General features: G+C 37.3%; 1 protein-coding gene across 4 annotated transcripts in view; it reads left to right on the top strand.

Annotated features, from left to right (window-relative positions):
* The window catches only part of Itsn2 (intersectin 2), a 108,920-nt gene that overhangs the window by 11,149 nt on the left and 70,286 nt on the right, over positions 1–27,485 (top strand). For all 4 annotated transcript variants that reach the window (XM_051181708.1, XM_051181709.1, XM_051181710.1 and 1 more), the window contains exons 2-11: positions 12,587–12,649; positions 17,356–17,448; positions 20,652–20,715; positions 21,763–21,926; positions 23,222–23,428; positions 23,555–23,651; positions 24,360–24,499; positions 25,734–25,797; positions 26,307–26,444; positions 26,846–26,931. In XM_051181708.1, the coding sequence (XP_051037665.1) occupies positions 12,619–12,649; positions 17,356–17,448; positions 20,652–20,715; positions 21,763–21,926; positions 23,222–23,428; positions 23,555–23,651; positions 24,360–24,499; positions 25,734–25,797; positions 26,307–26,444; positions 26,846–26,931 (1,084 nt within the window). In that variant the 5' untranslated portion in view covers positions 12,587–12,618. The remainder of the gene's footprint in view (positions 1–12,586; positions 12,650–17,355; positions 17,449–20,651; positions 20,716–21,762; positions 21,927–23,221; positions 23,429–23,554; positions 23,652–24,359; positions 24,500–25,733; positions 25,798–26,306; positions 26,445–26,845; positions 26,932–27,485) is intronic.

Here is a 27,485-nt window from a genome sequence, read left to right as displayed (position 1 = left end):
GGTGAATTGTCTTGTTCAGGACTTTTGACTGACTCTCTGTAACTGGCTTAAAGCTTCAGCATGAATTTGAGTACTAACTCAGTACATCATTTCTGTTTTTTATGCCCTCTTGACTTCTTGTTGGTTTATTAGTTAAACTTAATGTTTATAACATTTATAAACATTTATAAGATGTGTTTAAACATCTTAAACTGAAGAGAGTAAGTTCCAGAAGTATAATTAGAGTTTGTATTTAGAAGCTTTTAAGAGAACGATATGCTTTGAGTATTTGGGGTCAAAAGCATAATCTTTTTATTTGTTGATACCCTCTGTACAACTAGTTTGCTTCAATTAAATAAAGATGATGAATATCTATTAGAAAATAATATGAATATAGAATTTTAATATCTAATATATATGAACATCCTGTATGCCAAGTCTTTTATAGATATGGTGTATTACCCTTAAAGTAACCTTGCATTTTGGTCCCATTACCCACATGGATTAGGAAATTCTATGTGTGTTGTGGGTAAGACCATAAACCTGTACAGTACGTGTACTGGGATTCAACTCGAGTTAGGTGATCTGTTTTCAAAGTAATTGTAGCCTGCTTGTCCTCTGTGCAACTGAAAGTATGGTAATCTCTTGGGGGTTCATGCTTAGAGAATATTTTAGGATCTATCTTATGGCTGACAGCTGGACATTAGGTATATGAGAGTGATGAGACAGTCGCAGGCATTAGCAGTCTTATAGAGATGAACAAATATGAAAACAGAAGTTAGAATACTAGATGTTATGTACAATGAGAAATGGAAGTGAAAGGAAGCTTTCATAAGTAGAAATGTCACCAACAAGGTAGACAGCTCTTCAGACACAGAGGAGAAAAGCAGTGGGGGAGGGTATGGGTTATATATCTGTCACAGCTGTTTGTTTTTCATTTGTCTTTGAAGCTATTGTGAATAGTGTATTTTCAGGTGATTCGCTGCTTAATTCTACCAAATTTTGAAGGGAAATCTAATACCAACATGTCTCAAACTATTCACAAAGTAGAAAAGGAAAGAGTACCACCAAACTAATTACAAAGCCAATATTGCCCTGACCCCAAAGCTAGACAAAGTCATAACAACAAAAGAAATATATAGACAGATTATCTTGATGAGGACATGGTAAGAAGATTATATATCATAGCCAACTTGGTTTCATCCCAGGGATGCAAGGATGGTTCAATGTGTTCAAATCAACAAATGTATTATATAAATGAACTTAAGGACAAAAATCACACGATCAGCTTCATTGATAAAGATACAAGCATTTGACAGAGTTCAGTATGCCTTCATCATAAAAATTCTGTGGAAAATGGAAATAAATGAAACATATCTAGATATCATAAGAACTATAGATGACAAACTTATAGCCAACATTACACAAATTGGGGAAACCCAAGCCGTTCTCACTCTTCTCTACTCTTGTTCAGTACAGTACTTAGAGTCTTAGCCAGAGCAATAAAACAAGAGGAGAATATTGAAGGAACACAAATGGGGGAGGAGAAAAACATATTATTCCTATTCTCAGATTCTTTACTACAGACCCCTCTAGAAAACTTGATAAACCTAATAAACACTTTTAGTAAAGTTGTAGGATATAAAATCAAAATACAAAACTTAGTAGCTTTTATATATATATATCAATATCTTAGGTTCTTCCCCCCCTATTGTGACAAAATATCCTGACCACAACAACCTAAGGGAGAAAGGTTTTATTCTTGCTCACAGTCCTAAGGCTAATGGTTCCATCTTGCTGGGGAAGTCCAAGTAGAACAAGCTTGGGAAGCATCTGATCATGTGACAGCCACAGTCTGGAAGCAGAGAACGATAACTTCATGCTGCTTCTCAGTCCCTTTTCATCACTTTTAGTTCGGAATCCTGACAAGGGAATGGTACCATCCACAGTGGGTGGGTCTTTGCACCTCAATTACTGAAATCAAGATAATCCTCCATAGTCATGCTCAGAGACTGGTCTCTCAGATGATTCTACACTCTGTCAAGTTGACAACTTATAAAACTTGCTGGGAAAGAAAGAAAAAGATCTAATTTCGTTCCTTTTAATGCCTAAATAGTCTTTTATTATATGTGTAGATTACATTTGTTTATTCATTGTTTGATAGCTATTTGGGATGTTTGTACCTTCTTAACTAATGTGAATAATAGTACTATAAGTTGTGTACAGGTTTTGTGTGGACATGTTTGTTTCATTTCTTTTAAGCTTATCCTTAGAATTGAATTGCTAATTTCTATGACAACCTATGTTTAACATTTGAAGGATCTTCCATGTTGTTTTCTAAAGCAGTGGAAACATATGTTGTACTCTGGGTAAGCCACTACACAGTATCACAGTGAAAATTATTGGATTAGATATAGGTTTCTATTATGGTCCAAGATACCAACCCATGAGCCTTTTTCTGGTAGGTAATAAACTAAATATTCAATTTATCTCAGAATTCTCAGGGCTGTTATTCTTCCATTCCCAGTCTTTAATATTTGTGTGTTACTACTTATTAAGAATCTAACTTACCAAGAATCATTGAAATTTAGGGTTAATAAACTAAAATCACTTAGGTCATACTGAGGACTAATTAAAAAAAATCTCATCTGTAAAATGTTTTGCTGGCATTGAAAAATTCCTACTATACATACCCATAGGTGAACACTGCATCATTGATATTGTCTTGAGTTGGCTGTTTCCCATTGCTCTTGAACTAAAATAATTATAAAATATTATATACTGGATTATAAAGATAATTCAAAAATGTAAAAGGCCTCATATTTTAAACTGATTGTATACTGAAATTATAATGTATAGAGATGAATTAAAATATTAACACCAAACTCTGTTGTTCCTCTTTTTAAAAAGAGATTAGTAAAAAGAAAAGACCTTTTTCATTTATCCCATAGACTAATATGTACCAGATGAATATGTGAAGGATGTGTAGGTTAGGGCCCAGTGAAGCTGACCTGTAATCTCAGCTCTCGGGAAGAAGATCCTGAGCCAAAGTAAACCCTTTCTTAAGTTGCCTTAAAATGCCCTTACATTCAGGGCCTTTATCACAACAACAGTAAAATTAAGACAAGGGTCTTCACGTCACCCCATTTTCTGCTTAATACAAACAATGTCATGTTTTAGATTATGTGAGGCAGTGTATGTATTGCACATAATAGTGTCTTCCTCTGTGTCCATCTTCTCTTTTGAGACAGGATCTCCTACTGAACCCAGAGATTGTCACTTCAGATTCTTGGGATGTATTTCCCCAACCCTGCCATTTCCCTGGGGTTACAGGCTACACTGCTATGCCTGGCACATATGTGGGTGGAGGATGTGTAACTCATGTCCTCATGTTTGTGCACCATTTTACCCACTAAATTATCTCCCCAGCTCCGTATAGCATGTTCCTGCAGTTACATTAGTTGGGATGGGAGGTTTAGTTAAGAAACAAAAGCTTAGAGCATCTAAATGTCTTTCTAATATTTTGTATTTAAGTCTCATCTTATTGGTATTATGCTATCAAACTTTATTGGGGGGGCTTTATAAATGAAGTCCAATTTAAGCTATTTGGTAATATCTATGAAAATTTCAGTGTTCTTACACTCTAACCCAGTTTCCATGTGTAGGGTTCATCTATGGAAACATGTAACATAAATGTATACTTTATTTACTTATTTATTTATTTTTGGTTGGTTGTTTTTTTTTTTTTTTTTTTTTTTTTTTTTTGAGACAGGTTTCTCTGTGTAGCTTTGAAGCCTATTCTGGAGCATAGACCAGGTTGGCCTCAGACTCACAGGATCCTTCTGCCTCTGCTTCCTGAGTGCTGGGATTAAAGATGAGTGCCACCACTGCTGGGCTTTCTTCTTCCTCTTCGTCTTCTTTTTAATGTTTCCTAGTATATAAATAAGAAAATATTTAAACCTATTTATGATTGCTGACTGACTAAATCTGTGTGAGAAGATGTGTGGTTGTTACGTTTTTTTTTTAAAACATAAAGCTGTGTTTGTTTGCATTTCTATTAGTAGGTGTTATGGTTCCATGTGCTATTACTATCAAATTTGAATAAGTCATCATTTATTTTTCAGACTACAGAAATCTTACGTTTTTGAGGTATTGCTTACGTTTGTCTACACTGTAGGACAAAGGTTGATTGGAATGTATACAGGTTTGCTGATTCTTGGGAACTGACCTGCCTGTGGCCCTCCCCTTTTCTGTCTCAGAAAAGAAACTTACATTTAGACACTGGAGAGATCAAGGAATTGGTCTGTCTTCAACCTTGCCCTTTAAAGAGAGGGAAAGAAAAAAGAATGGCAGAAAGAAATTTGTTCTTTTTCTCTGTTCTTATTTCCCTGCTCCTATACTTGTGAATGTGTGTATTTATTCCTGTTGCTATATTTGAACTTTATTCCCAGAGCCAGAAATTCTGCCCCATAGTGTAACTTTATGCCCAAGAGCTGTCTAGTTCCATTTATGTAGATATTTTTCTTCATATCTTTTGAAGATTTTCATTTTCTCTAGGAAAAGAGTTTAGTTGCCCTGTCTAAAAAGTAAATACAATAATCCTCCTTAATCCTCCACCCCCACCCATGCCCCAAGACAGAACCTGTCCTGGTACTTACTCTATATATATGAGGCTGGCCTCAAAACTCCGGGAGGTCTGCCTGCCTCTGCTTCCCAAGTGCACCACCACCATCCAGCCCCACCTTCCCTTCCTTAAAAACTCAATACTGCTCTTCCCACCCTCTTCTTTAACAACATTTCATTTTGTTGTTGCTTTCTGTTTGTTTTATTTTGTTTTAAACCAGTATTTCTTTCTGTAGCCCTGGCTGTCTTGAAACTCACTATGTAGACCAAGGCTGACCTCAAACTCACAGAGATACTCCTGCCTCTGCCTCCTGAATTCTGCCACCATGCCCATGCCCAGCAACTAAGTATTTCCTTCCTTCCTTCCTTTCTTCTTTCTTTCTTTTCTTTCTTTCTCTCTTTCTCAACCCCCCCCCTCTTCAAAACAGGGTTTCTCTGTATTGCTTTAGAGCCTATCCTGGAACTCCCTCTGTAGACCATGCTGGCCTCGAACTCACAGAGATCCTCCTGCCTCTGCCTCCTGAGTTCTGGGATTAAAGGCCACTAGTGCCCAGCTGCAATAAATTATTTCTTGAATCACCTACATGTCACTTCCCTTTACTGCATAATCCACATGGGTTTGACTTTTGAAGCTACTGGAATTGTACTGGACAGGTTGCTAAGACTAATAGCTTAGCCACCACCCTCCGCTTTTCTTTCTTTCTTTTTCTTTTTTCTTTTTTGGTACCATTTGTCAGTGATAACTCCTTGAAACGCATTTTCTCTGTTTTTTTTTTTTTTTTTTTTTTTTTTTTTTTTGAGACATGGTCTCACCATATAGACCTGGCTGGCCCTGAAACTCCACTAGGTAGACCAGGCTGGCTTATAATTCACAGAAATCCACCTGCCACCGCTTTCTGGGTGCTGGAATTAAAGTCATGTGCCATCATGGCTGGCTTCTTTTGTTGATTGTAACTATACCCAGTCCCCTGTGACTACCAAATATGGGTCTGTAGCTCAAACAGAGCTCCATCTTCTTCATCCCTCCCAACAATTAGGTATGCTTACATTTGAAGTTTGTTGTTGTTTCAACTTGTCTCCCAAATTTAATAACCACATCTCTATTTTCCTAGAGCTTCTCTCTAGTTGGTGTTACTGCATCAGGTGGTATCTTACAGGCTTGGAGGCTAAGACTAAGAAGGGATCATGAGTTCTAGTCCAACCTGTGATGCATATCAAAACCTTGTCTCAAAACACAAAACAGCCTAGGTTGAGAAGTTGGCTCAGTGGATGAAGGCATCCATTTCCAAACCTGACAACTTGAGTTTGTTCTCCCCAGACCCACATAGTAGAAGAAGAAAATTGACTCCATGGAGTTGTTCTCTGACTTCTGAATAACTGCTACTGTGTGTGAACACCCATATTCATACACACAGACACACATGCACACAAAATAAATGACAATGTAATAACAAAATTAAAATATGTGCCAGGTCTATAGTCAAATTTATTTAAATTATTAAGTATTGTGAGTCAAAGTAGAACTAAAGAATCCAAGCTTTCCTCTGCACTCAGAATTTAAAATGCCTCAGAATTTAATGAGAAATATTTTTTTTTTCGAGATAGGATTTCTCTGTTTAATAGCCTTGGCTGTCCTGAAACTCATTTGGTAGACCAGGCTGGCCTTGAACTCATGGAGATCTGCCTACCTCTGACTCCAAAGTACAACTACTGTCTGGCCTGAGAAAGAAATTAATTTATTTTATTTTGGTTTTTCGAGACAGGTTTTCTCTGTGTTGCTTTGGAGGCTTATCCTGGAACTAGCTGTGTAGACCAGACTGGCCTCTGCCTCTCAAGTGGTGGGATTAAAGGCGTGTGTGTACCACCAATGCCTGGCAAGAAATAAAAAATTTTATCTCTAAAGGTATACTTAAAAGAAGAAAAGATCCACCACAGTTATAGAAGAGCCATGTTACAGGGGCCTGTATGGTGGATATCCAGAGCTCTGATTTCTGGAGGACTTTAAGAAGGCAGTTTGGATCCTCTTCTTTCCTATGAGCTCTCCTCTATGTATTCAATCTTTAAAAATCCTATTTTATTACTAATGTGTAGTGCATGTATGTGTGCACATGGGTATGTATAATGTGTGGGTGTGTGGGTGTGGGTGTGGGTGCCAGGGTAGGCTTATCAACATCAGATGACAACTTTTGTAGAGTTGGTTCTCTCCTGTGATGGATTCTGGGGTTGAGCATACAAGTTTCTGGCTTACACGGAAAATGCTTTCACCTGCTGACATATTCAAGTTGACATTGCTTTTCTTGCTTCCTTTGGTTTGTTTCTTTGTTAATGATGATGTTATTGTTCATTTGTTTCTATGTGAGCCATATATTTTATTTACCAAATTAACTTGTTCAGCAAATATTTAAAAGTATTTCTGTGACATACCCAACTAAACAGAAATGACCTCTGCCCAGGGCTTGTGACACAGGCTAAAAGGGTAATGGGAAATTGAAATGCAGTATGATAAATGAGATTATTTTGGTTGAACAAGTGTTATACGTAGGAGAGGGTAATTAACTACCAAGGAGGATAGAATTCTTTTAAAGGAAAGATGCCATTTGAATTGGAAATTAAAGGCTGAGAAGCCAGCATGGTGACTGTGAAGAGGCAACACTTCCTTAGGAAGGAACAAGGTAGAGAAAAAGGCATCCCTGTTTCAAAAAAGTTTGATGTCCACAGCCAGCAAGGGGAAGTAGTAGGTAAAGTAGATTGGAGTGAGGTTCTGAAAAGCACCATCTTTCAACCATGAACTTAGACCTAACTTGTAATTACTGGGGAGAGTTTACGCAGGAGTGGAACACCAGTGAGATTTTGGTGGGGGGGAGATCAAAACTAGTAGCTATGTGAGAACATTCCAGTGGTGGAAAACTATTCTAGAAGGTTGTCTGTAGACGGAGTTTCTGTCCCAACTGGTCCCATAGCCGTTTAGCCCTAAATAAATACACAAGGGGCTTATATTAATTATAAACTGGTTGATCTCATAGGCTTCTTACTGGTTAGCTCTCTCTTAATTATTAACCCATATCTATTAATCTATGTATTTTCACATGGTCTTGGGCTTACCAGTGATGCCCGGTCCCCTTTCTTCCTCAGCAGCTCTGCAGCATCTCTGCTGTAGTTCACTCTCTGCATCTTTTCCCCAAAATTCTCCTGGTCTCATAGCCCTGCCTATAATTCCTGCCTGGCTACTGGCCAATCAGTGTTTTATTCATCAACCAATAAGAGAAACATATACAGAAGGACATCCCCTGTCAGTTCTCCTGATTTACATAATGACCTCCTACTGACTCAATCTCAAGTGCTGATCCTGGTTATCTATAGAATTGTTAAAGTTCCAGGTGACCTGATTGGCCAGATTGGGGCACCATTTACAAGCAATCTTCTGGACTGGAGATGTGTGGTTTCTAAGTCCATTTTTGCTCACTAACTTATGGGCTACTTTAAAACTCTTTTAGTCTTCCTATCTTGAAAATGGTGGGCTTTTGACTAAATGGCTGTAATTCTTCCTTTCTATAATTGTGTGCTTCTAAACAAACAAAACCCCTACCTTGTACTGAGCCACTTTTAATTTTAAATGGCCATCGTTTTTTCCTGGGTCATTAAAACCCATTGTAGAAAGGTCTCTGAGTTTAGGTGGAGCAGTTCCACTTTTCTCTCTTGTCAGGAACACATACTTTCTCAATCCCCAAATTATATTTGGTGACTCCTCTAGATTGCATTTGGATTAAATTCAGTCAAAGAGTATACCTGTTTTCCACCAAGTAGGGTTTCTTCAAAGGAGTCTTGCCAGTTCTCCATGGTATTTAACAGTTCAGATCATGACCACAATGTGCCGTCATTGCACATTGTCCTCTCTACACAGCAGAACAGGGTGATTGTTGAACACCCATGAAGAGTGTAACCGAGGTGAAGCTGATTTTACTCTTCTCCTCAGAGTTTTATGCCAAGAGGCCAGAAACAATCAGCATTCCTCATGTATTTGAGGCAGCCTTCAATGTTGCACAGCCAGGGCAGGCTCTTCTTTTCCCTTAAAGTGTTTTAACATTAAGTTCACCTGCTGCTTGTGTGAACATAGGACCTTTTCATCACCCTTATATTCATTTAAGAGAGGGAGAGGCACCATAAAACCTACACGGAGAAGTTCATAAGCTCTAGAATAAGATAGGCTTGGAATCTCCACAATGTCTCATGACACTGAATTTGGGCAAGTAATTTAACCTCTCCATTTCTTTGTCTGTGAAATGAGTAAGATATCTGCCTTGTAAGGATTTTGCAGGAATGTATTACAGGGTACCTAGCACCTGGGTATCTGAAGCTTTATGTGCAGAACTGGAATATTGGATTCTTAGTGAATATTAGTTGATCATTATACATGGTAGGTTATTAATAGAGGTGTGTTATCTTAATATAAATCATTAAGCAAATGTTAGCAATTATTTAAAAAAATGTAAAACAGACTTATATGATCTATCATGTTTTTCAAAATTTCAGTTATATTTTTTTTTTTCTCATGAAACACTGGGGATTGAACCCAAGACATTGTACATGCTAGGCAAGTGCCCTGTCTCTGAGCTCCATCTCCAGCCCCAATTATAATTTTTTTCCAAGTCTTCTAATAAGCTAGGAAACTTGTTAAACATGGTACAATTAAATGATCCTAAAATGGGACAGAAAATTAATGTAATTAAAACAGATGCAGGGGTATGCTTTAAAGGCTTACTGATTCCAACAAATTGTAATACCATAATCAGATGTATTGCGGTAAATAAGGATCAGGATAAACAAATAGGCCGAATAGATGTTTATTCAGGGAGAAATAACTTACAACCTAGACAGATGAACACCAGGAAATTCAACCCAATCCTCTCCTGTCCGAGTCATGCCAGAAAGAGAGCGCCTTCCTGGCCCCCTCCGACCTCCTTCCACAGGTCACTTCCGCCCATGGCTCCACCCCCCAATGGGCGTGGTCAGTGCCACAGAAGGAGACAAAGTGAATATCCCACTACACAGATGCTACTGAAGTCAGCAAATGCTTTATACATGTATAAATGCCGATGTATGGTGCTCGCATGCATGAATGAATAGCTAAATTGTGCATACAAGGTGGAAAAGATTCTGTAATACCAGTAGCCTTGCCTTCCCTGTCCATTGTATTATTTGATTATTCTCTAATTTTATTTCAGGATCATTACTCTGATAGTTGTATATCAACCATATGGCCTTTTGTTATCTCCATGGCGTACATGATACCCATCCAAAAGTTCTATATAGATGGTTTGTAGGTTTACCAATTAAAGGCTTTCTGTCCATGGATTCTGTTCCTGGTTTGTCTGTTGTTTTAGTTGTCACTGACACTGTGTTTAGTACTTTAGAAGGCTACATAGTAGGTTATATGTAATGCTTTGGACAAGCTTTCTCCCATGCCTAAAACTTGTATATTACAGGAAACTGTAAGTGTTTGGTGCACATCTGAGTAGATAGTTACTTTGTGGTAGACATCTTATTTTTCTCTTATATTGCTTATGCATGGAGGAAGTAAAATGTATTTGTAGAATTGTCCCGTGTTTAAGGAAGTTGTACTCATGAGTAGTTGAGCTTCCTTTGGTGTTGACTTTTTTAGCTAGTTATGCCACCATTTTCCCAACCTCAAAGACTATAATTCTGGGAGTTGTCTCTTTGTTTCTGATTATTATATCGTCACTCATTTCCAGAGAGTCAGTGAGTTCTGCTTCTTTTGAATACTACTGTTTTTCTAGCTCTTCTGTCTCTTCCCACGGCCCCTATTGTAGATTAGTGCCAGGTTCTGTTCTCAGCTTGCCCTAGTTCAGCTCCTTGCTTCCGCCTTTTCTTCACAATTGTTTGTCTATCTTAAATGAAATGTTTGTTCTCTCTATAAAACCCTTTACAACACCTGTCTGCTTCAGTTAAATTCAAGATTTTAACCTTCTAACTATAACTGATTCTTACTCATCCCATAAGGCTCAACACAGTACTTTCTGTAGGAATTCCAGGGACCCACCAGAGTTTTGGCATTATTTTTTTGTAAACAACTCCAATACTTGGAGTTTATCTTGTAAGAAAGGAATAAAGAAAACCAACATGTTCATGGTTGCTCCTACCCAGAAAGAGTAAAAGCATGAGAAATGACAATAACTCCACTGCCATAAAGCTTGTTGTCAGCTAAGAAAGGATGTGTGTTTTGATGGGAGGTAATGTAGGGTGAAATTGCCATGTGAGCCTTTGTGGAGGTTTGCCATCCCTCCGGCTCAGTTCTGTCTTTGGATGCTTTTTGCCATTAGCCACTCTAATCACTTCTCCTATTGCTCACCACATGTAATAGATAAATTAGTTTGCTCTGTAGGAGGAAAATAAGCTGTCAATTCCCTTTGTCAATAAATTAATTGGATTTATGGTACCAGGGTTTTGTTTTTGTTTTGTTTTTTTTTTTTGTTACCAGGAATCACTAAATGAATATGAAATATAACCATATATATCTAAGTCACTAGAGGACTTGATCCTTATCATAGGGTGCTAGCATACTGAATTCACTAGTGTTCTGGTTCCTTGGAACTGTACTTTTGACAGCCAGTTTTTCTGGTGATAGCTTCATGTGAACCTTTCTTGGATGCTTTGTTTAACCCAAGTATTTTGGGGGGGGGGAAATCCTAAAACTATTAATATTTAAATTATTTGGTTAGATAGCTAGGTGAGGAATGAGTGACATTTTAAACTGTCTCTGACTAGTCCTATTTTCAAGATTCTTGGAGAAAATTTTGAATTTTGTGTTTATTTATAGTTAAATAGTGAATGGGGGTGTCATAATGATACTTTCTCTGGATGTGTACAGAGTAGCAGTCATTTAGTGAATACACACTGTATGTCAGGCAGTGTATTGATTAGATGGTATAATACTTAAAACAAATATTGATCCAAAGTATTTTTGTAGACAAGGAATCTAAGGCTTTTCTATGGTCACAGTTAGTAATAGAGCAAAGTAGGTCTGAACCTAGGACTGTTAGCTACAAAGACCCTTTTCTTACCAATTCACTTGTATAAATGAACATAAATGTATTTTAATAATTACGGTGGCTTTTGCTAATTACTTTTTTTTTCTTGTTTTGGTTTTTTTGAGACAGAGTTTCTCTGTGTAGCTCTGGCTGTCCTTGAACTCACTCTGTAGTCCAGGCTGGCCTCACACTCACAGAGATCTTTCTGTCTCTGCCTACTCAGTGCACTACCAGAACCCAGCTTGATAATTACTTCTAAATTGTACCTCTATGTTGTCTGTGTGCTTTGCTATGTATGCCATTCTTTTTAGACTATTTTTAAACCTGTAGAGCTTAATTAAAAAGCAGTATTACATTTATTTTAGATATATTTCTTGCTAGGGATTAAAGCAACATTATGGATTTCTATGATTTTCTTTTTCTTTTCTTTTCTTTTTTTTTTTTTATGAGGCAGGGTTTCTGGCTATACTGGAACTTGCTCCGTAGACCAGGCTGGCCTTAAACTCAGAGATCCACCTGCCTCTGCCTCCCAAGTGCTGGTATCAAAGGTGTGAGCCACCATTGTCCAACCTCCATGTTATTATATACTTAATTTATACAGTTGATTTCCTTATATCAATTCTTACCTAATCATAACAGCCTTTTGTCTCTCCTGAATTTATTTCTATAGATATAGTGATTAATGCCCAGAGTTTCTTTATTCTGCATTTGCTGTTGCATATACTGTTTCTTTTAAATGGTTGCATACCAAAGGCAGCACCATTGCCCTCAGAATCCCCTCCTCATCCCCAGCTGTGAATTCTGCCTGTTCAGCAGCAACAGGAACTGTGTTGTTTTTGTGGGACTTGTGAGCTAAAGGGGACAGACAGTCCTACAGCTTAACACTAAGCTGTGATCTGTCTTTGTTACACCAATGGCACCATGTTTTCATGTTGCAGATGGCTGAGAGCTGCAAGAGAAATTCAGGACCATGATGGCTCAGTTTCCCACAGCTATGAATGGTAAGTGACTTTGTGCTAATGGTAGGATGAGAGGATGTGGTGGGCTTTTGTTGTGGTTGTGAATCTGTTGTTTAAAACATTTTTGTACTTATTTTTCCTTGACTTTTAAAATGTAAAACTTGAAGTATTCTGGTTGAAAACACTGAGCATTTCAGAGCAGTACATGTGTTTTCTTATTAGTATTACGTATAAATTCCACATTTCTATTGAAGCATTTTTGGTAGTATCTGGAATATGTGCTTCCCACTGAACAGTTGAGAATAGCCTAAAGGTATATTCTGCTTAATGTGTGAGACTGGAGGACAAAAAGCAGAGTGCCCTTAGGTGTATTGTAAGGGGGATTGCCGGGTCCTGTGGTAAACTAATTCCCATTTTTCTGAGGAACCCCCATACTGATCTCCAAAATGGCTGTATGATTTTGCACTCCCACCAGCAGTGGAGGAGTGTTCCCCTTTCTCCATATCCTCTCCAGCATGAGTTGTCATTGGTTTCTAATTTTAGCCATTCTGGCAGGAGTAAGATGGTATCTCAAAGTTGTTTTGATTTGCATTTCCCTGATAGCTAAGGATGTGGAGCACTTTCTTAAGTGTCTTTCAGCCTTTTTGATTTCCTCTATTGAGAATTCTTTCTTCAGTTCTGTACCCCATTTTTTAATAGGGTTGTTTGGTGTTTTGTTGACTAGTTTCTTGAGTTCTTTGTATATTTTGCAGATCAGCCCTTTGTCAGATGTAGGATTGGTGAAAATCTATTCCCAGTCTGTGGGCTGCCGTTTGGTCTTGTCGACTGTGTCCTTTGCCTTACAGAAGCTTTCTCAGTTTGAGGAGGTCCCATTTATTAATTGTTGACCTCAGTGTCTGTGCTCCTGGAGTTATGCTCAGGAAGCGGTCTCCTATACCAATTTGTTTAAGGGTACCTTCTACTTTCTCTTCTAAGAGGTTAAGTGTGGCTGGATTTATGTTGAGGTCTTTGATCCATTTGGACTTGAGTTTTGTGCATGGCGATAGACATGGGTCTATCTGCAGTCTTCTGTACACCATCATCCAATTGTGTCATAAAATTTTGTTTTTATTGTATATAAATATAGCTTGTTTGACATACTTACATTTAGAATTGTAATCCTGACATGCTACCTAGCTGTGTTCTTTATGTCTGCTTTTTATTTATAGATGTGTATGTGTATCGACACACATGAAGACAGGGATGGTATTACTGACTAGCATATAGTTAGTTCTCTATAATGAAGGACTTGTCCTTCTTCCTGGGTTTTATGACTGTGTTTCACAGAGCTGATAACAAGAAGAACATAAACAAGAGAAATCTTTCTGAAAATCCATCTTTAGTTTAGTGATGAGTTGGGGTATGGGTGGAATTTTGATGGATTCCTAACACAATTATCAGACAGTGTAAGTGGTCATTAGCTTTTCATAGAAATATTGGACATCAACCCCCATCTTGTTATTCAGCCTTTCAATAAAGCTTACAAAAATAGGCTAAATTTGGGAGATTTTCTTCCTTCCAGGTGCAGAATATCAAATAGTTAGCGCTTTGAAAGATTATGTTAGTGATACATTCTAAGTAAGAAAATTAGAATTGTATCAACTGTTTAAAAATTGGCTTTGAATCACAGACATTGCTGAATTTTTTCATTTTGAAATTACCTCATTTCTAGAAAATTCTTGATACATCAATATTTAAGTTTAATATTTTAAAGCGAACATGTTTAAAAGTTATTCCATGTCCTGACAAACTTACTGAGCATTTCATTTCTACAGAGTTTGTTAATCATAATAATAGTAATTATTGTTTGTGGTCTTTTTGGTGGTGGGGTCTTAAATATTAAGAAGGCTGTGACTTTTAAAGAGGGTTCATGTATTCATCATTGTTTATTGAATGAGTAAATATGAAGGGATCATGGTTGTTGCTTAGAGTCATGAGAAATTAAGCAGCAAATATTAACAGGCTGCTTGAGCCTCCTATTATGAAGACAAGCATCCAAGAAAAGTTGAAAAGATAATTGTATATAAAAGAGTACCATAGCCAGAAATGGTGGCACATGTGTTAATCACAGGCAGAGACGAGACGTGGATCTCTGTTTAATCTGAGGCTGTCTGATCTTCTTAGCAAGTTCCTGGCCAAGCAGGGCTATACAATGAGACTTTTTTTTTTTTTTTTTTTTTTTTTTTGCCCATTTTCATTTTTTAATTCATTTTTTAGGTTAGTATACAAAAGTAGTGAGTTTTTTAAATGGAATTTTCATAATGTCAGTCATTATACTTTGTTCTGTCATTCCTGCCATTATCTTATCATACATAGGTTTATTGCATATTCAATATGGATTAGGTGGTATTCCTAGGCTACAGAGGTGGCACTTACAGTTGAGAGCATATTGTCATGTGTACTGGGAGATCATACAGTTCAGGGAGTTCAGGCTGCCCTAGTTCTAGCCTCAGTTTCCATTTTGTCTGTCTCATGCTGGGGACCAAACCCATAGCCTTGTGTTTGCTCAGCACACGCTCTACCACTCAAGTAATCCTCAACTACCCAAGTTCTAAACCCAGCTACTTATTGTATTATCTAAGCAAGTTACTCCTCCACCATTGCTCTTAGTTTCCTTATCCATAATAGTACCCTAACTTGCAGTGTCCTGTGGTGGAGTTAGTGAGTGACTTTATCAGGTCTCATGGCTGTTTTCATCCTTTGTTGTCATTTTCATCTTTTTTTTTCCAAAGTCATACACAGTAAATAAGTTCTATGATATACAGTTTCTTTCCCATCACGACTTCTTTTAATGGAATTTTTACATGAGTATGTCATTATACTTTGTTTTTAGGTCATCCTCACAAACTAACCTCCTGGTTTATTTGGCTAATCTTAATAGGTGAAAGATTATGTTCAGTGTTATTTTATTGTAGGTATATTGCATATTGTATGGATAATATGCTCAATCTATGATAAATAAGCTGATATGGCAAAGGAAGTTTTACTACACATGTGGTGTTTGTTTCACAAGTGTGAGGGTTTATCTGCTTTAGATCCTTAGTTTTTCAACAGATTTCTTTATTTTTAACTCCACCTCTTAAACTTCTTTTTTTTAAAGAGAGATATTAATATATTTTGATATTTGCTCAAATTACAAAGTGAAACAAAAGTTATAAAAGTATAGGAGAATAATTGATAAGAAAGAAAAATCAACATATGATCAAGGCATTAAACTTCTTTTTATAGTTTTTTTATTCAGTCATTTAGAGCTAAGAAAAATGTGTTAAATCAATTTTAGCATTTAAAATGTAGAATAGGCCTTTGGTTTTCTTGAAAATTGCCTTTCCAACACAGCTGTTTTTACTATGTGGACAGCAGATATATATATGAGTTTGTGTGTCTAAATACATGTGGTTCCTTGTTGACAGATGTTGAGTAAACTGAAAGTGATGTATAGGTGCTTATTAGCCAAGGTGAACATATTAAGCTTTCAAAGACTCCTTCAGAAGGCTTCTGATCAGTATATGTGGAAGGTAGAGGGAAAAGTGGTGTGAGTGTTCCCTTTCCTCCAGTCCTGACCTATGTAGGAAACACCTCCCCGCCTGCTCCCTCTTTGATTGATTTAGACATCTATTCAGGAATCATTCTTAAGGTTTGCTCTTTGCTGGTACTCAGCTGGTTCTTGGAATAGAAAGATAAATGCACAAAGCTCCTGCTCCCAGGCCTTAGAGTCTGCTGAAGCAGATGGATCTCAGAAAGCTTCCACATCTTTCTGAGTGCCCTGCAGAAGCATGAATCTATCTTGAGAATATGGAAGAGGAAACAATTGTTGTCACCTAGTGATGTCAGTCAGTATCCTCCTGAAGGAAGTAACATCTGCCCTGACCTTGTGAGGGAGTCTGAAAGAGAGGGTTAGTGTTAGAGCTTGGTGGTAGACAGTGTCCTAGTACAGGGAAGCCTTAAGTTAAGTCCCCAGTGGTGAGGAAAAAAGAATGACTCTTTGGGTTAATTCAGGCTAGTTCTTTCTTGCCACTTTCCATGCTCATACTCACATTATCTTAGCTAGTGGCCTCTTTAGTGTACTTAGAGCATTTTGCATATTCACTTTCTCAAACCATGTACTTTTTGTGTGAACAAAGTGTTCTTATGCCACCTGGGCACATGGTGAGGTACTGAAGATTCCAACCTCTGCTTAGGGCTTAATCTTTCCTATTTCTTACTTCTGATGCTTCTAACTTAGAATCAATCCCACAGCTGTTGTCAAACTTCTTTTCAGAATCCTTCACAGTTAGCACAGTACATGGTGGTACTTATTTTCTAGGTATGAATTCTTTGAGAATGAGAATAATACATTAATCATTTTTTGTTGTTGTTGTTTTAAGACTGAGTATCTCTGTAACTCTGACTGTCCTTACTTTGTAGACCAGGCTGGCCTCAAACTCTGTGATCCACATGCCTGTGCCTCCCAAGTGCTGAGATTAAAGGAGTACACCACCACTGCCCAGCTTTAATCTTTTTATTGCCAAGTAATACCTCATTCTTGTGAGTGGTATATAGTTATTATTCAATAAATGTCAACTGACTGAATGACTGAAAAGCCGTAGGGTTGCTGTATATAGTTGATTAGATTCGAATCTGTATGTTAGGATTTTGCATTCTTGTAGATAAACTGTTTTGAGTAGGCTCTTTTACATACTGTAATGTCTTGGCCTTTCATTATGTTTTAGGAGGGCCAAATATGTGGGCTATCACCTCTGAAGAGCGTACTAAGCATGACAAACAGTTTGATAACCTCAAACCCTCAGGAGGTTACATAACAGGTTTGTGTTTATCCTTTGATATATTATTTATTGTAAATTATGTTATTGTTCATGTGTCTTACACTTAGTTTTAATATCTATTACTAAATATTTGTTAAGTAATAAGGTATATATCTATCAAAACTCTAGAATTTAAAAAAATTTATTTTTCCTGAAACTATCCTAATTGTTGATTGAATTTGGCATAGGGGAGCTCTTGCCATGAGTTGTAAATGATGGTCAGAAATCTGTTTAATTATGTATTAATACTATTTCAAGAAGTTTTTTCTTTCTTTTTGAAATGTATTTTTACTTTATGAGCATTGGTGTTTTGCCTGCATGTATGTCTGTGTGAGGTGTCAGATCCCCTGGAACTGGAGTTAACAGGCATGTGTGAGCTGCCATATGGGTCTAAGAATAGAACCCAGGTCCTCTGGAAGAGCAACCAGTGCTTTCAACTGCTGAGCCCTCTCTCCAAATCCTCCCCAACTTATTTTTTCTATCTGATATATTTCCCAGAGACCTCCCCCTAGAAATCTACATATTAATTGTGCAGCAATTCAGGAGGCCAGCTCCCAAGTCTACACCCAGAGTTGTATAAAGAATGCCTTCAAATCAGTGAAAATTCAGAAAAAAATTCTTCTCTATCTTTGTGCTAGATTTTTTCTATCTGAGGATGATAAGGAACAAGCACAGTCTGTCCTGATGGTAACCTTCTCTCTTACTTATCTTGAATAATTTCTCTTTATTGACAATCTCCCTACACAGTTATATCTCTTTACATACATATATCTCTTTCCTGCACAGCCACACGTCTCTGAACATAGTTGCATCTCTTTTCACATAGTTACATTCTCCACACAGCCACACACCTTTATACTTCTTTACACAGCCACATCTCTCTCCGCACACTTACATCCTCCACACAACTGTATATACTTCTTCCTTCATGTACATCTCTCCTCTGTGCATATCTCTCTTCTGTATAGCTGCATCTTCTGTATCTCTACCCACTCGGCTACATCTCTCCATACTTCTCTCACATTTCTTCTTAATCTCTCATACTTCTCTGACTACACATTCAGCTACATCTCCCTGCATCAGCATGCATGCACACGCATACACACATGCACGCATGCACGCACACACACACACACACACACACACACTTCTCACATCTCTCCTCACTTCTTCATCTTTCACACTTCTCTCTCCAACTGTAGCAATGCCTCTGAACAAAACATTTTCAGGGTCACACAGTACTTCTTGAGTAAACAATAAGAAACAGAGCCAAACACAGTTTCTGTCAGGCTAGGGAGGTCTTGCTGATCAGGCAGTGAGTAAAGTAAGCATGTAGCTCTGAGTGGTCAGGGTTCCCAGACAGAAAGTGACATTGAAATTTGGGACTTAAATAATAAACAGTTGGCTGAACGTTGAGGTTGGGGAGTACATGTAGAAAGTCTGTTGCTGAGAAAGTTAATGTCTACTAAAGTTGTTCTGTGTCTGACTGTAAATCAGCAGTAAACACCTGGGAAATTGTCCTTCTGTGTTTGTCTTTAGGGGCAACCAGATATTTGTCTCCAGGGACAACCAGTTTCCTTTGAATTTGTTTTGAAGTCTAAAATTAGCTCTTTGTGACTAAGAATACCATTACTTTCCTATGGTAGTCTGAGTAATGAAAAATATCCAGCCAGGCAGTGTGGTGTATGCCTTTAATCCCAGCACTGGGGAGGCACTGGGGAGGCAGAGGCAGGCGGATCTCTGTGCGTTTGGGCCAGCCTATTCTATAGAGCAAGTTCCAGGACAGACAGGGCTACACAAAGAAACCCTGTCTCAAAAAACAAAAGAGAAGAAAAATATCCTAGTATTATCTCTATTCATCAGAATTATACAACTTAACCAGAAATCATCTTCCTGGCCATCCACAGCTATATGTGTGCCTACTAGCTAGTATATATTCGCTAGATAAACACACAAGCAGTGGGAAAAATATCCATAGCTATTATTAGAGAAGGAATGTTTTGGCCATGAAAAAAAATTACAGACACAAGCAACCAGTCATTTATAGTCAGTGACCCCACGTCTTTGTCAAGTAAGTCTCCCCATCAGAGAGTGATTCATCTGGTAGGTTAACCTGTTGGATACTAGCTATCATCTGCTGTATTTATGTCACAATCTATTACACACTTGTTTTTAGAAAGACCACCAGAACAAAAAAAAAAATAATGGATTTGGGTGTGGTTCTCTTTCCTTCCCTAAAAATTGTGTGCCGCTTCATCTTAGTGCTTTATCTATAATTGTCACAGTAAGGTCACTATGCTGTTCATGGGCTTTGCACTGTACATTACTGCATTTCACCTTCACAGCATCCCTGTGGGGCAGATACTGTATGTGTCTGTATTCACACAGGGTAAAGCCTTGACTGAGGCATGTTGTGGAGTTTGCCTAAGGCTATCAAGATGACTACTGCTGATAGTCTTTAGTCTGACTTAAGAATCCATCCTCCTATTCGTTATAGTCTGATGTCATTTGTATTCCTGCTATACCATACCTGTTGTCAGAGTTTGATTACTCTGCTTACAAATAATTAATAATAGCCACTCACAGTTACTAGAAGATCTGAGATTCCTGAATCAAAACTTTGTGACTAACAGCACAGCTAGCAGTGTGCACATGGCTGTGTTTCTCTTGGTTTCCTTTGTTCCCGGGCCTGACACGGGTGATACAGAGTGTTGGAAACATACCCTGCATGCTGTGGGTGCCGCAGGAGAACACTGAGCTCAGAAAAGCCATCATTCAATAGCAAGTTTGTTCCATGTTCTAGTGGGAGGCATTATTATTTCATTCTTCAAGACTTAACATTTACAAACTTCGTTCTGGAAACCCAAGCAAAGAGGAATTGGGTTTTGTGTTGTTATAAATACATCAAGCATACATAGAAGGATGGGGAAGTTAATGGAGATATGTTTCCCTGGCACTTGGTAGTTTTAATTATAGAACTCAAAGATGAATAACATACTCTTTCTTCACTGATTAATAGAATGTTAGTAGTAACTTACATTGTTCTAAAATGCAAATAACTTCATATATACATCTGTATAACTCACATATGCTTTAATGACAGGAATTAAGTCAACATCTTGTACTAGCTGTTATTATTCATAAGTATTAGGATAATTCCGTTTACTAATGTACCACTTGGCTTTTGTGTTTATTACTTTCAGGTGATCAAGCCCGTACTTTTTTCTTACAGTCAGGTCTGCCAGCCCCAGTTTTAGCTGAAATATGGTAAGATGCTTTCTTTATAAGTGCACTTAAATTTCTGATAGGCTATTGTTTAAAATAATATGAAGCTGACATCAAATTGTTATCATTTGTACTCTATTGCTAAATAAGAATATTAATTAAGAATAAATGACTGAAAATAATTTGAAGTTTTATTCTATAGGAAAAAATTTTAATTTCATTATAATTAAAAATATATGAATTATCATTAAAAATATTTCTGTACAATTTGACAAAATCTCAAATTCCTCTTTCTGTTATCTTTTTATAGTTTCATTTATTTTCATCATCTGTGATCCCCTAAGTAGTCATCCCTTTCTTTGCTCCTACTTAAAAATATTCTAGAGGGGCTGGAGAGATGCTCAGTGGCTAAGAGCATTAGATTCGATTCCCAGCACCCACATGGCAGCTCACAAATATCTGTAACTCAAGTTCCAGGGGATCTGACACCCTCTTCTGACCTCTGTGGATACTAGGCACATATGTTATACAAATATGTACATGTAGGCAAGACATACATATAAAAAATAATATTTTTAAAATATTTTAGAACATCTGGAATTGTGTTTTTAATGTATTATAATACATAAGATCTTCTACCTCATTCTTTTTCCTTATGGAACATTTGTGTGCCAGACAAAATGCTAGTCTCAAACGTGTTTTCAATTATTTGAACAAGTGAATACTTAAGAATTTATGTACCTATATAAAATATACATACTATGTAGACTTGGATGTCCTAAACTCATTCTGTAGACCAATCCTTTTACCTCAGTCTCCATAATGACTGAGATTTCAGGCTTAGAATTACAGTAGTCTTGACTAATTACTTACTGTTTACATTGTTGTAAATCCTCTGTGAACTCTAGATTCTGTATGGTCTGTGAGCATTTTGTTAGATACTATCTCTAGCTAATATTTCTTACTATTATTCATATATATGTATACTTAATTAAGTGATGTCTACATGTGAGTGCTTTGTCATTGTTTTCATTTTCTCAACCTCAGCAGTAATTTTTGTTTCCTTGTTACTCACCTCATCTTTCTTAGGGCCTTATCAGATCTGAACAAGGATGGGAAAATGGATCAGCAAGAGTTCTCCATAGCTATGAAACTCATCAAATTAAAGCTTCAAGGCCAACAGTTGCCTGTAGTTCTCCCTCCTATCATGAAGCAACCCCCTATGTTCTCCCCACTAATCTCTGCTCGCTTTGGTATGTATTTATTAATTTATCAGCCTTATTTGGTTGTTAAGCTTGATTCCTTGGAGACCAGGAAAGGATTTATTAGCACAAAAGGACAGTTCTCAGATATCCAAGTTAAGCTTCAATGCCTTTAAGAGAAGAGATCTTAAATGTACTGCCGTAGGTAAATGTACATGTCTGGTCTTGCCAGAATCCTCTGTCACAGCTCCTACTTGTGACATAAATGATCTGCCTCCTTAGTTACAACTGGCTCTAAATACTGTTCCCAATTAGTGTCTCCTGTCTCTCCTGGAAGGAGAAAGCAGGATGCTAAATCCTAGAGGCTACAGAAGGGAAGTGATGGGGGTGGGGTCAAGGAGAAATGGTCAGTGGATACGAAATTACAGTTAGAATATATCCATGTGCCAGAACACCATATTGAACCTCAGAAATAGGTACAATGTGTGTCCTTAATATTAAATAAATAAAACACGATGACTGAATAAATGTAAATGCACCTGAAGGGGTTTAATTTATGTGGTAATTTAAAATCATACATGAGTAGAATTTCATTAATTTAAAGATTAATTAGCCATCTAAATTGAGACCAAAAATTGTAGACTTTGTCCTAGTTAATTTACGCACTCTTCAGAAATTACTTGTTGGTATACTTTCCATATAATTTTGATTAGCCAATTTCTTATTAATTATATGTGAAACACTCATTTGAATGGAACATTCAATAAGGTGTCTGTGTTGAGAAATGTCTCTGCATTCCTTTGTACCAGAAAGTAGATTTTAAAACACTGTATTCTTCCATGCTTGTACTCAGCTATAGAAACAAACACCAATCACTGGGTGGCCATATTGTTATGTTGTATTTAGAAAATAAAAGTCATCACTTATTTTAAAGATTTGCCTTTGAATTCGTAGATGTATAACTTAAAAGAAAAGTGAGATACATGGCACTTTGCCAATAATACATATACATAAACATGTCTACCACAGTACCTACTAATAATTGACAAAGATTGCTTAGTCTTTCTCAAGTGATGCCTGGACTCCTCTGTAGCTCCATGGCAGATGTAAACCATGGCAGATGATTTACACTCAGAACACAAGCTTACCTCCTTCACTTCAGGTTCAAAGCCGCTTCAGGGAATATGTTAGGGATTGTTTGCCCATGGTGTTTCTATGAACATTGGGCCTGCTTCTTGTGCTGTAACTTGCTTTTTATATTTTATAGTTTTTTATATTTTATATAAAAATGTGTATTTTATAGTTGACTTGGTACCATTGAAAAATGTGTTCTCTTTTATCTTTAGGGATGGGAAGCATGCCCAATCTGTCCATTCCTCAGCCATTACCTCCAGTTGCACCTATAACAACACCCTTGTCTTCTGCAACTTCAGGGACCAGTGTTCCTCCCTTAATGATGCCTGCCCCCCTAGTGCCTTCTGTTAGTACATCATCATTACCAAATGGAACTGCCAGTCTCATTCAGCCTTTATCCATTCCTTATTCTTCTTCAAGTAAGTGTCTAATGATTCAGACACATGAAGGAAGAGACTATCATGTTTGTTGTTCAGAGATTGTCTTGTTTGTGGAATTGCCTAGGACAGGTTTTTCCCTTTTATCTCTCTCTCTTTTCCCCACAGCATTGCCTCATGCGTCATCTTACAGTCTGATGATGGGAGGATTTGGTGGTGCTAGTATCCAGAAAGCCCAGTCTCTGATTGATTTAGGATCTAGTAGGTATGAGTACTTAACACAGACGACTTTGTCTGCTTTCAATGTGGATTTTAATTTAATAAGCCCTGCTTATTAAATGCAGGTTGTTCTTTATAATGAAAAAGTATAAATAATTAAGATAAGCTTTCTCCTTTGTTGTTGGTTTTCTTGTTTTTCAAAACAGGGTCTCACTGTGTAGCCCTGGCTGTCCTGGAACTCACTCTGTAGACCAGGCTGGCCTGGAACTCAGAGATCTGCCTGCCTCTGCCTTCCAAGTGCTGGGACCAAAGCTGTGCTTCACCACACCTGGCTGAGGTAGTATTTTTAAAATTTGAGAAAACACATGTACCATTTATTACCTGTCAGAGAAATCATCATAGTTCCCAACAGTTATGAAGAGTTGCCTTTCACCCAGAAAAATACTGTCTTGTAGCTTAAGTAATCGTTGACTTTTGTGACCTTATTTTTCTTGACATCACTGAATCATATTTTAAACAAAGTAAGAAATATGGGCAATAATATAGTTTAAGTGTGTTTGGAAGATAGGAAATGCCATCTTAAAAGGCCCTGGACAGTAAAATGCCTGGAATTATAGGTTCTTAATAGGTGAAGTTGTGTGTGTCTATTGCCATTATATTGTAAAAGGAATGATTCTTAATGTCTTTGTCTTATAAGGTTTAATTAAATGTATTTTATTTGGTAACATAAATTTTTCAATACATTTCATTGTAGCTCAACTTCCTCAACTGCTTCCCTCTCAGGGAACTCGCCCAAGACTGGGACCTCGGAGTGGGCAGTTCCTCAGCCCTCAAGATTAAAGTATCGGCAAAAATTTAATAGTCTAGACAAAAGCATGAGTGGATACCTCTCAGGTAACTGGAGTATAATAGTTATGAGACCAGTAATCTTTTATGTAAACTTCTTTTGAAAAACTGTTACTTGAATTTATGCTTTGTGTCTTATCTAAAATTCTAACATTCAAGACATTTAGAAGGTGTTTTTATACATAAGAATATTATAAATGTATGATTATTGAAAGATGATTCAACTTGATTGCCTTCTTCACATACTTATGCCAAATTTGGGAAGGCATCTGTCAGGAAGATTGACTTCATCTTGTAAACTTTGAAATAAATGAAAACCCCAAACCACAGGGCTTGGTAGTGGTAGCAACTAGCCTTAGCTCCCTTTGAAAGTGCATTTTCTCCACTTGCACTTTTCATTGCTCACTCTTGGTACTCTGACTCAGATGTGTTTGTAGAACATTTGAGTTCAGTTTAGACTATTAAGTACATTTACAGAGGATGCTGAAGTGGCAATACACAAGGTATATACTTACAACAGGCAAGTATGTTCCCCCACCTTCTAAGGCTCACATCCCCTCTTCTCTCAGCAAATAATTCTTATGTTGGATAAAGGAATGATGATAAAGGAAGGGGCATCAGAGAAAACTGATTTCTGTCTCAAGTTATGGCATGGACAGTAATGCAATTCAGAGAAGAGAGAGCAATTTGGAGTGAAGTTGGGGAGAGGGATATGATGAGGACAGAAGTTTTAGATGTAATTTTTTTTTTTTTTTGGAGATGCTTGTGAAGCATATATGTAGGTTTTTGATTGGATATAGGAACGTAAGTATAGAGGCGAGGTTTTGGCTGAGGATGCCATGTAGGAGTCATCAGGTTTTCAGTGCTTGTTGAAAACAAAAGAAGCGTGTGTTCAGGAGTCTTGGGAGGAATGACAGCCTTTGTAGATCATGTGGGAGGAGAGGCAGTGAAGACAAAGGGACAAGGGCAGAGCATGCAGGGAGAGCCGTGTGTGTTGAGGTCAAGGCTGGAGATTTCATCTCCATGCCAGTGGCTTGACCCTTGCTCTCAGAACTGTGGTAGCACTGTTTTGCTAGAAGAACATGGAGGAGCACTTTATCCTCACTAATTCTAGACTCTGAACTCTTTGGAGCAGTGCTATTTTTGATTGCTGCAGAATGCTCAATACCTGGCCCCTGGTGCAAAATTTTGACAGTTAATGTTCCAAGAAAGCAGCAACATTATTGGCATGTTGTAAAAGAGGCTGAAGAGGCCTCTCTTTGTGGTTTTCTCTCTCAATCAGGTTTTCAAGCTAGAAATGCCCTTCTTCAGTCAAATCTGTCCCAGACTCAGCTGGCTACTATTTGGTAAGTCTGTCCATTAATGATTTCAGCCATAGATTCTCCATTATCAGAAATCCTTCTGGAAGATCGTTTCTGAAAAAAGAGACAGAAAAAGTAATTGTTTGTGTGTTAATTTGCATGCTTCATAGAGATGGGCATTGGAAAGTTAATATTCTCTTGAAGTATACCTTCTTATTTTATAGGTGACACTGTAGTTTTCTTTTATATAATGACTTATGTTGTGATCCAGAGATGATTTCATTTTTAACATAGTGAATTGAAATATGATAAACCACCTTTTCAGAATGGGCATTTGCCATAATGAGTCAGTGTTTTCCCTCTTTGAGGGACTATGGAAATTAAGGGTGAAAATGACTAGTTTTCTGTATATGTTTATATTTTACTAAAATATGTTAACCTAGCATTTACACTGCCATTATTATTACTCATGAAAACAAAAGCTATACTCTTAAGGTACTCAGTAAGAACTATCAGTGGCTTTTGTAAATTGTGAATTTTCACATTTCCTGTAGGACTCTGGCTGACATTGATGGTGATGGACAGCTGAAAGCTGAAGAGTTTATCCTGGCAATGCACCTCACTGACATGGCCAAAGCTGGACAGCCCCTGCCACTGACTTTACCTCCGGAGCTTGTCCCTCCATCTTTTAGGTAAGTGTCTCAAGCTGCAGAGCTGTGGTTCTCATCACTTAAGGGGGATTTCACTTCAGACTTCATTGAAGCCTGTGGTTTAGTTCAGAGGAGAGTTAAGTATTTATTCTGTTCTTTGATTTTCATACTCAATGAGTCACTCTGGGAAGGAGTAGATAACAGGAGGAGCTGTTTTCACCTTGGCATAGAGAAGGAACTCATCAGTTTAGCTAGAGCTTAAGAAAAACTTGCCCAAGAATAGCAATCAGCTGAATCTAACATCCAAGTCTTTGTACATTATAACAAAAGGCCATACTGTGTTTTAAATATCCTTGGGACTATATTTTAAGTGTTGGTAACCTGTATTTTTAGTCTGAAAATTCTCAAACTATGTGATGCTTTTTGTTGTTTATTTTTCTTAGAGGGGGGAAGCAAATTGATTCCATTAATGGAACTCTGCCTTCATATCAGAAAACACAAGAAGAAGAGCCTCAGAAGAAATTGCCAGGTTTTAATTTTGCACTTTTAATTAGTTTATGTATTTTACAATTAAAATTAATTGAGTTTACTTTAAATTTTATTGAAGTACAAACAAATATTTAGTGTTTATAGACTTAGATAAATGTTATATGAAAAACTAATGGTTGGAATTTGTGTCTGTGTGTGTATTACTGGAGATTGAATCTACCCAAGCATATCTGTTGCCAAACTATGTCACCAGCTCATTGGGGTGTTTTAATTATTTATTCATTTTAGTGATGAGTAAAACTGAAAATGATGAAAGAAGAGGGGTGAGAGATATATTTGGAAAATCTGTGTTTCTTCCACATTAGGGAGATGAAATCAGATCAAGCTTTGTAATGGAATCTTTAGCTTTGAAAAAAGTTTTAAATATTCATTGAAAGAGTGTACATATAATTATTTTAAATTATTAAAAAGTTATGAAAGACTGGGGTTCTAGATCAGTAGTAGAATGTTTGCCAGCATATGCAAGGCCCTGAGTTTGATACCCAGCACTGCAAACCAAATCAAATAAGAAAACTACCTTCTTCAAAAAGTTAA

This window comes from Phodopus roborovskii, unplaced genomic scaffold, assembly GCF_943737965.1.
Source record: "Phodopus roborovskii unplaced genomic scaffold, PHOROB, whole genome shotgun sequence".
Taxonomy (NCBI): Eukaryota; Metazoa; Chordata; class Mammalia; order Rodentia; family Cricetidae; genus Phodopus; species Phodopus roborovskii.
The sequence above is the reverse complement of the archived record's forward strand: the minus strand, read 5'-3'. Positions and strand labels throughout refer to the sequence as shown.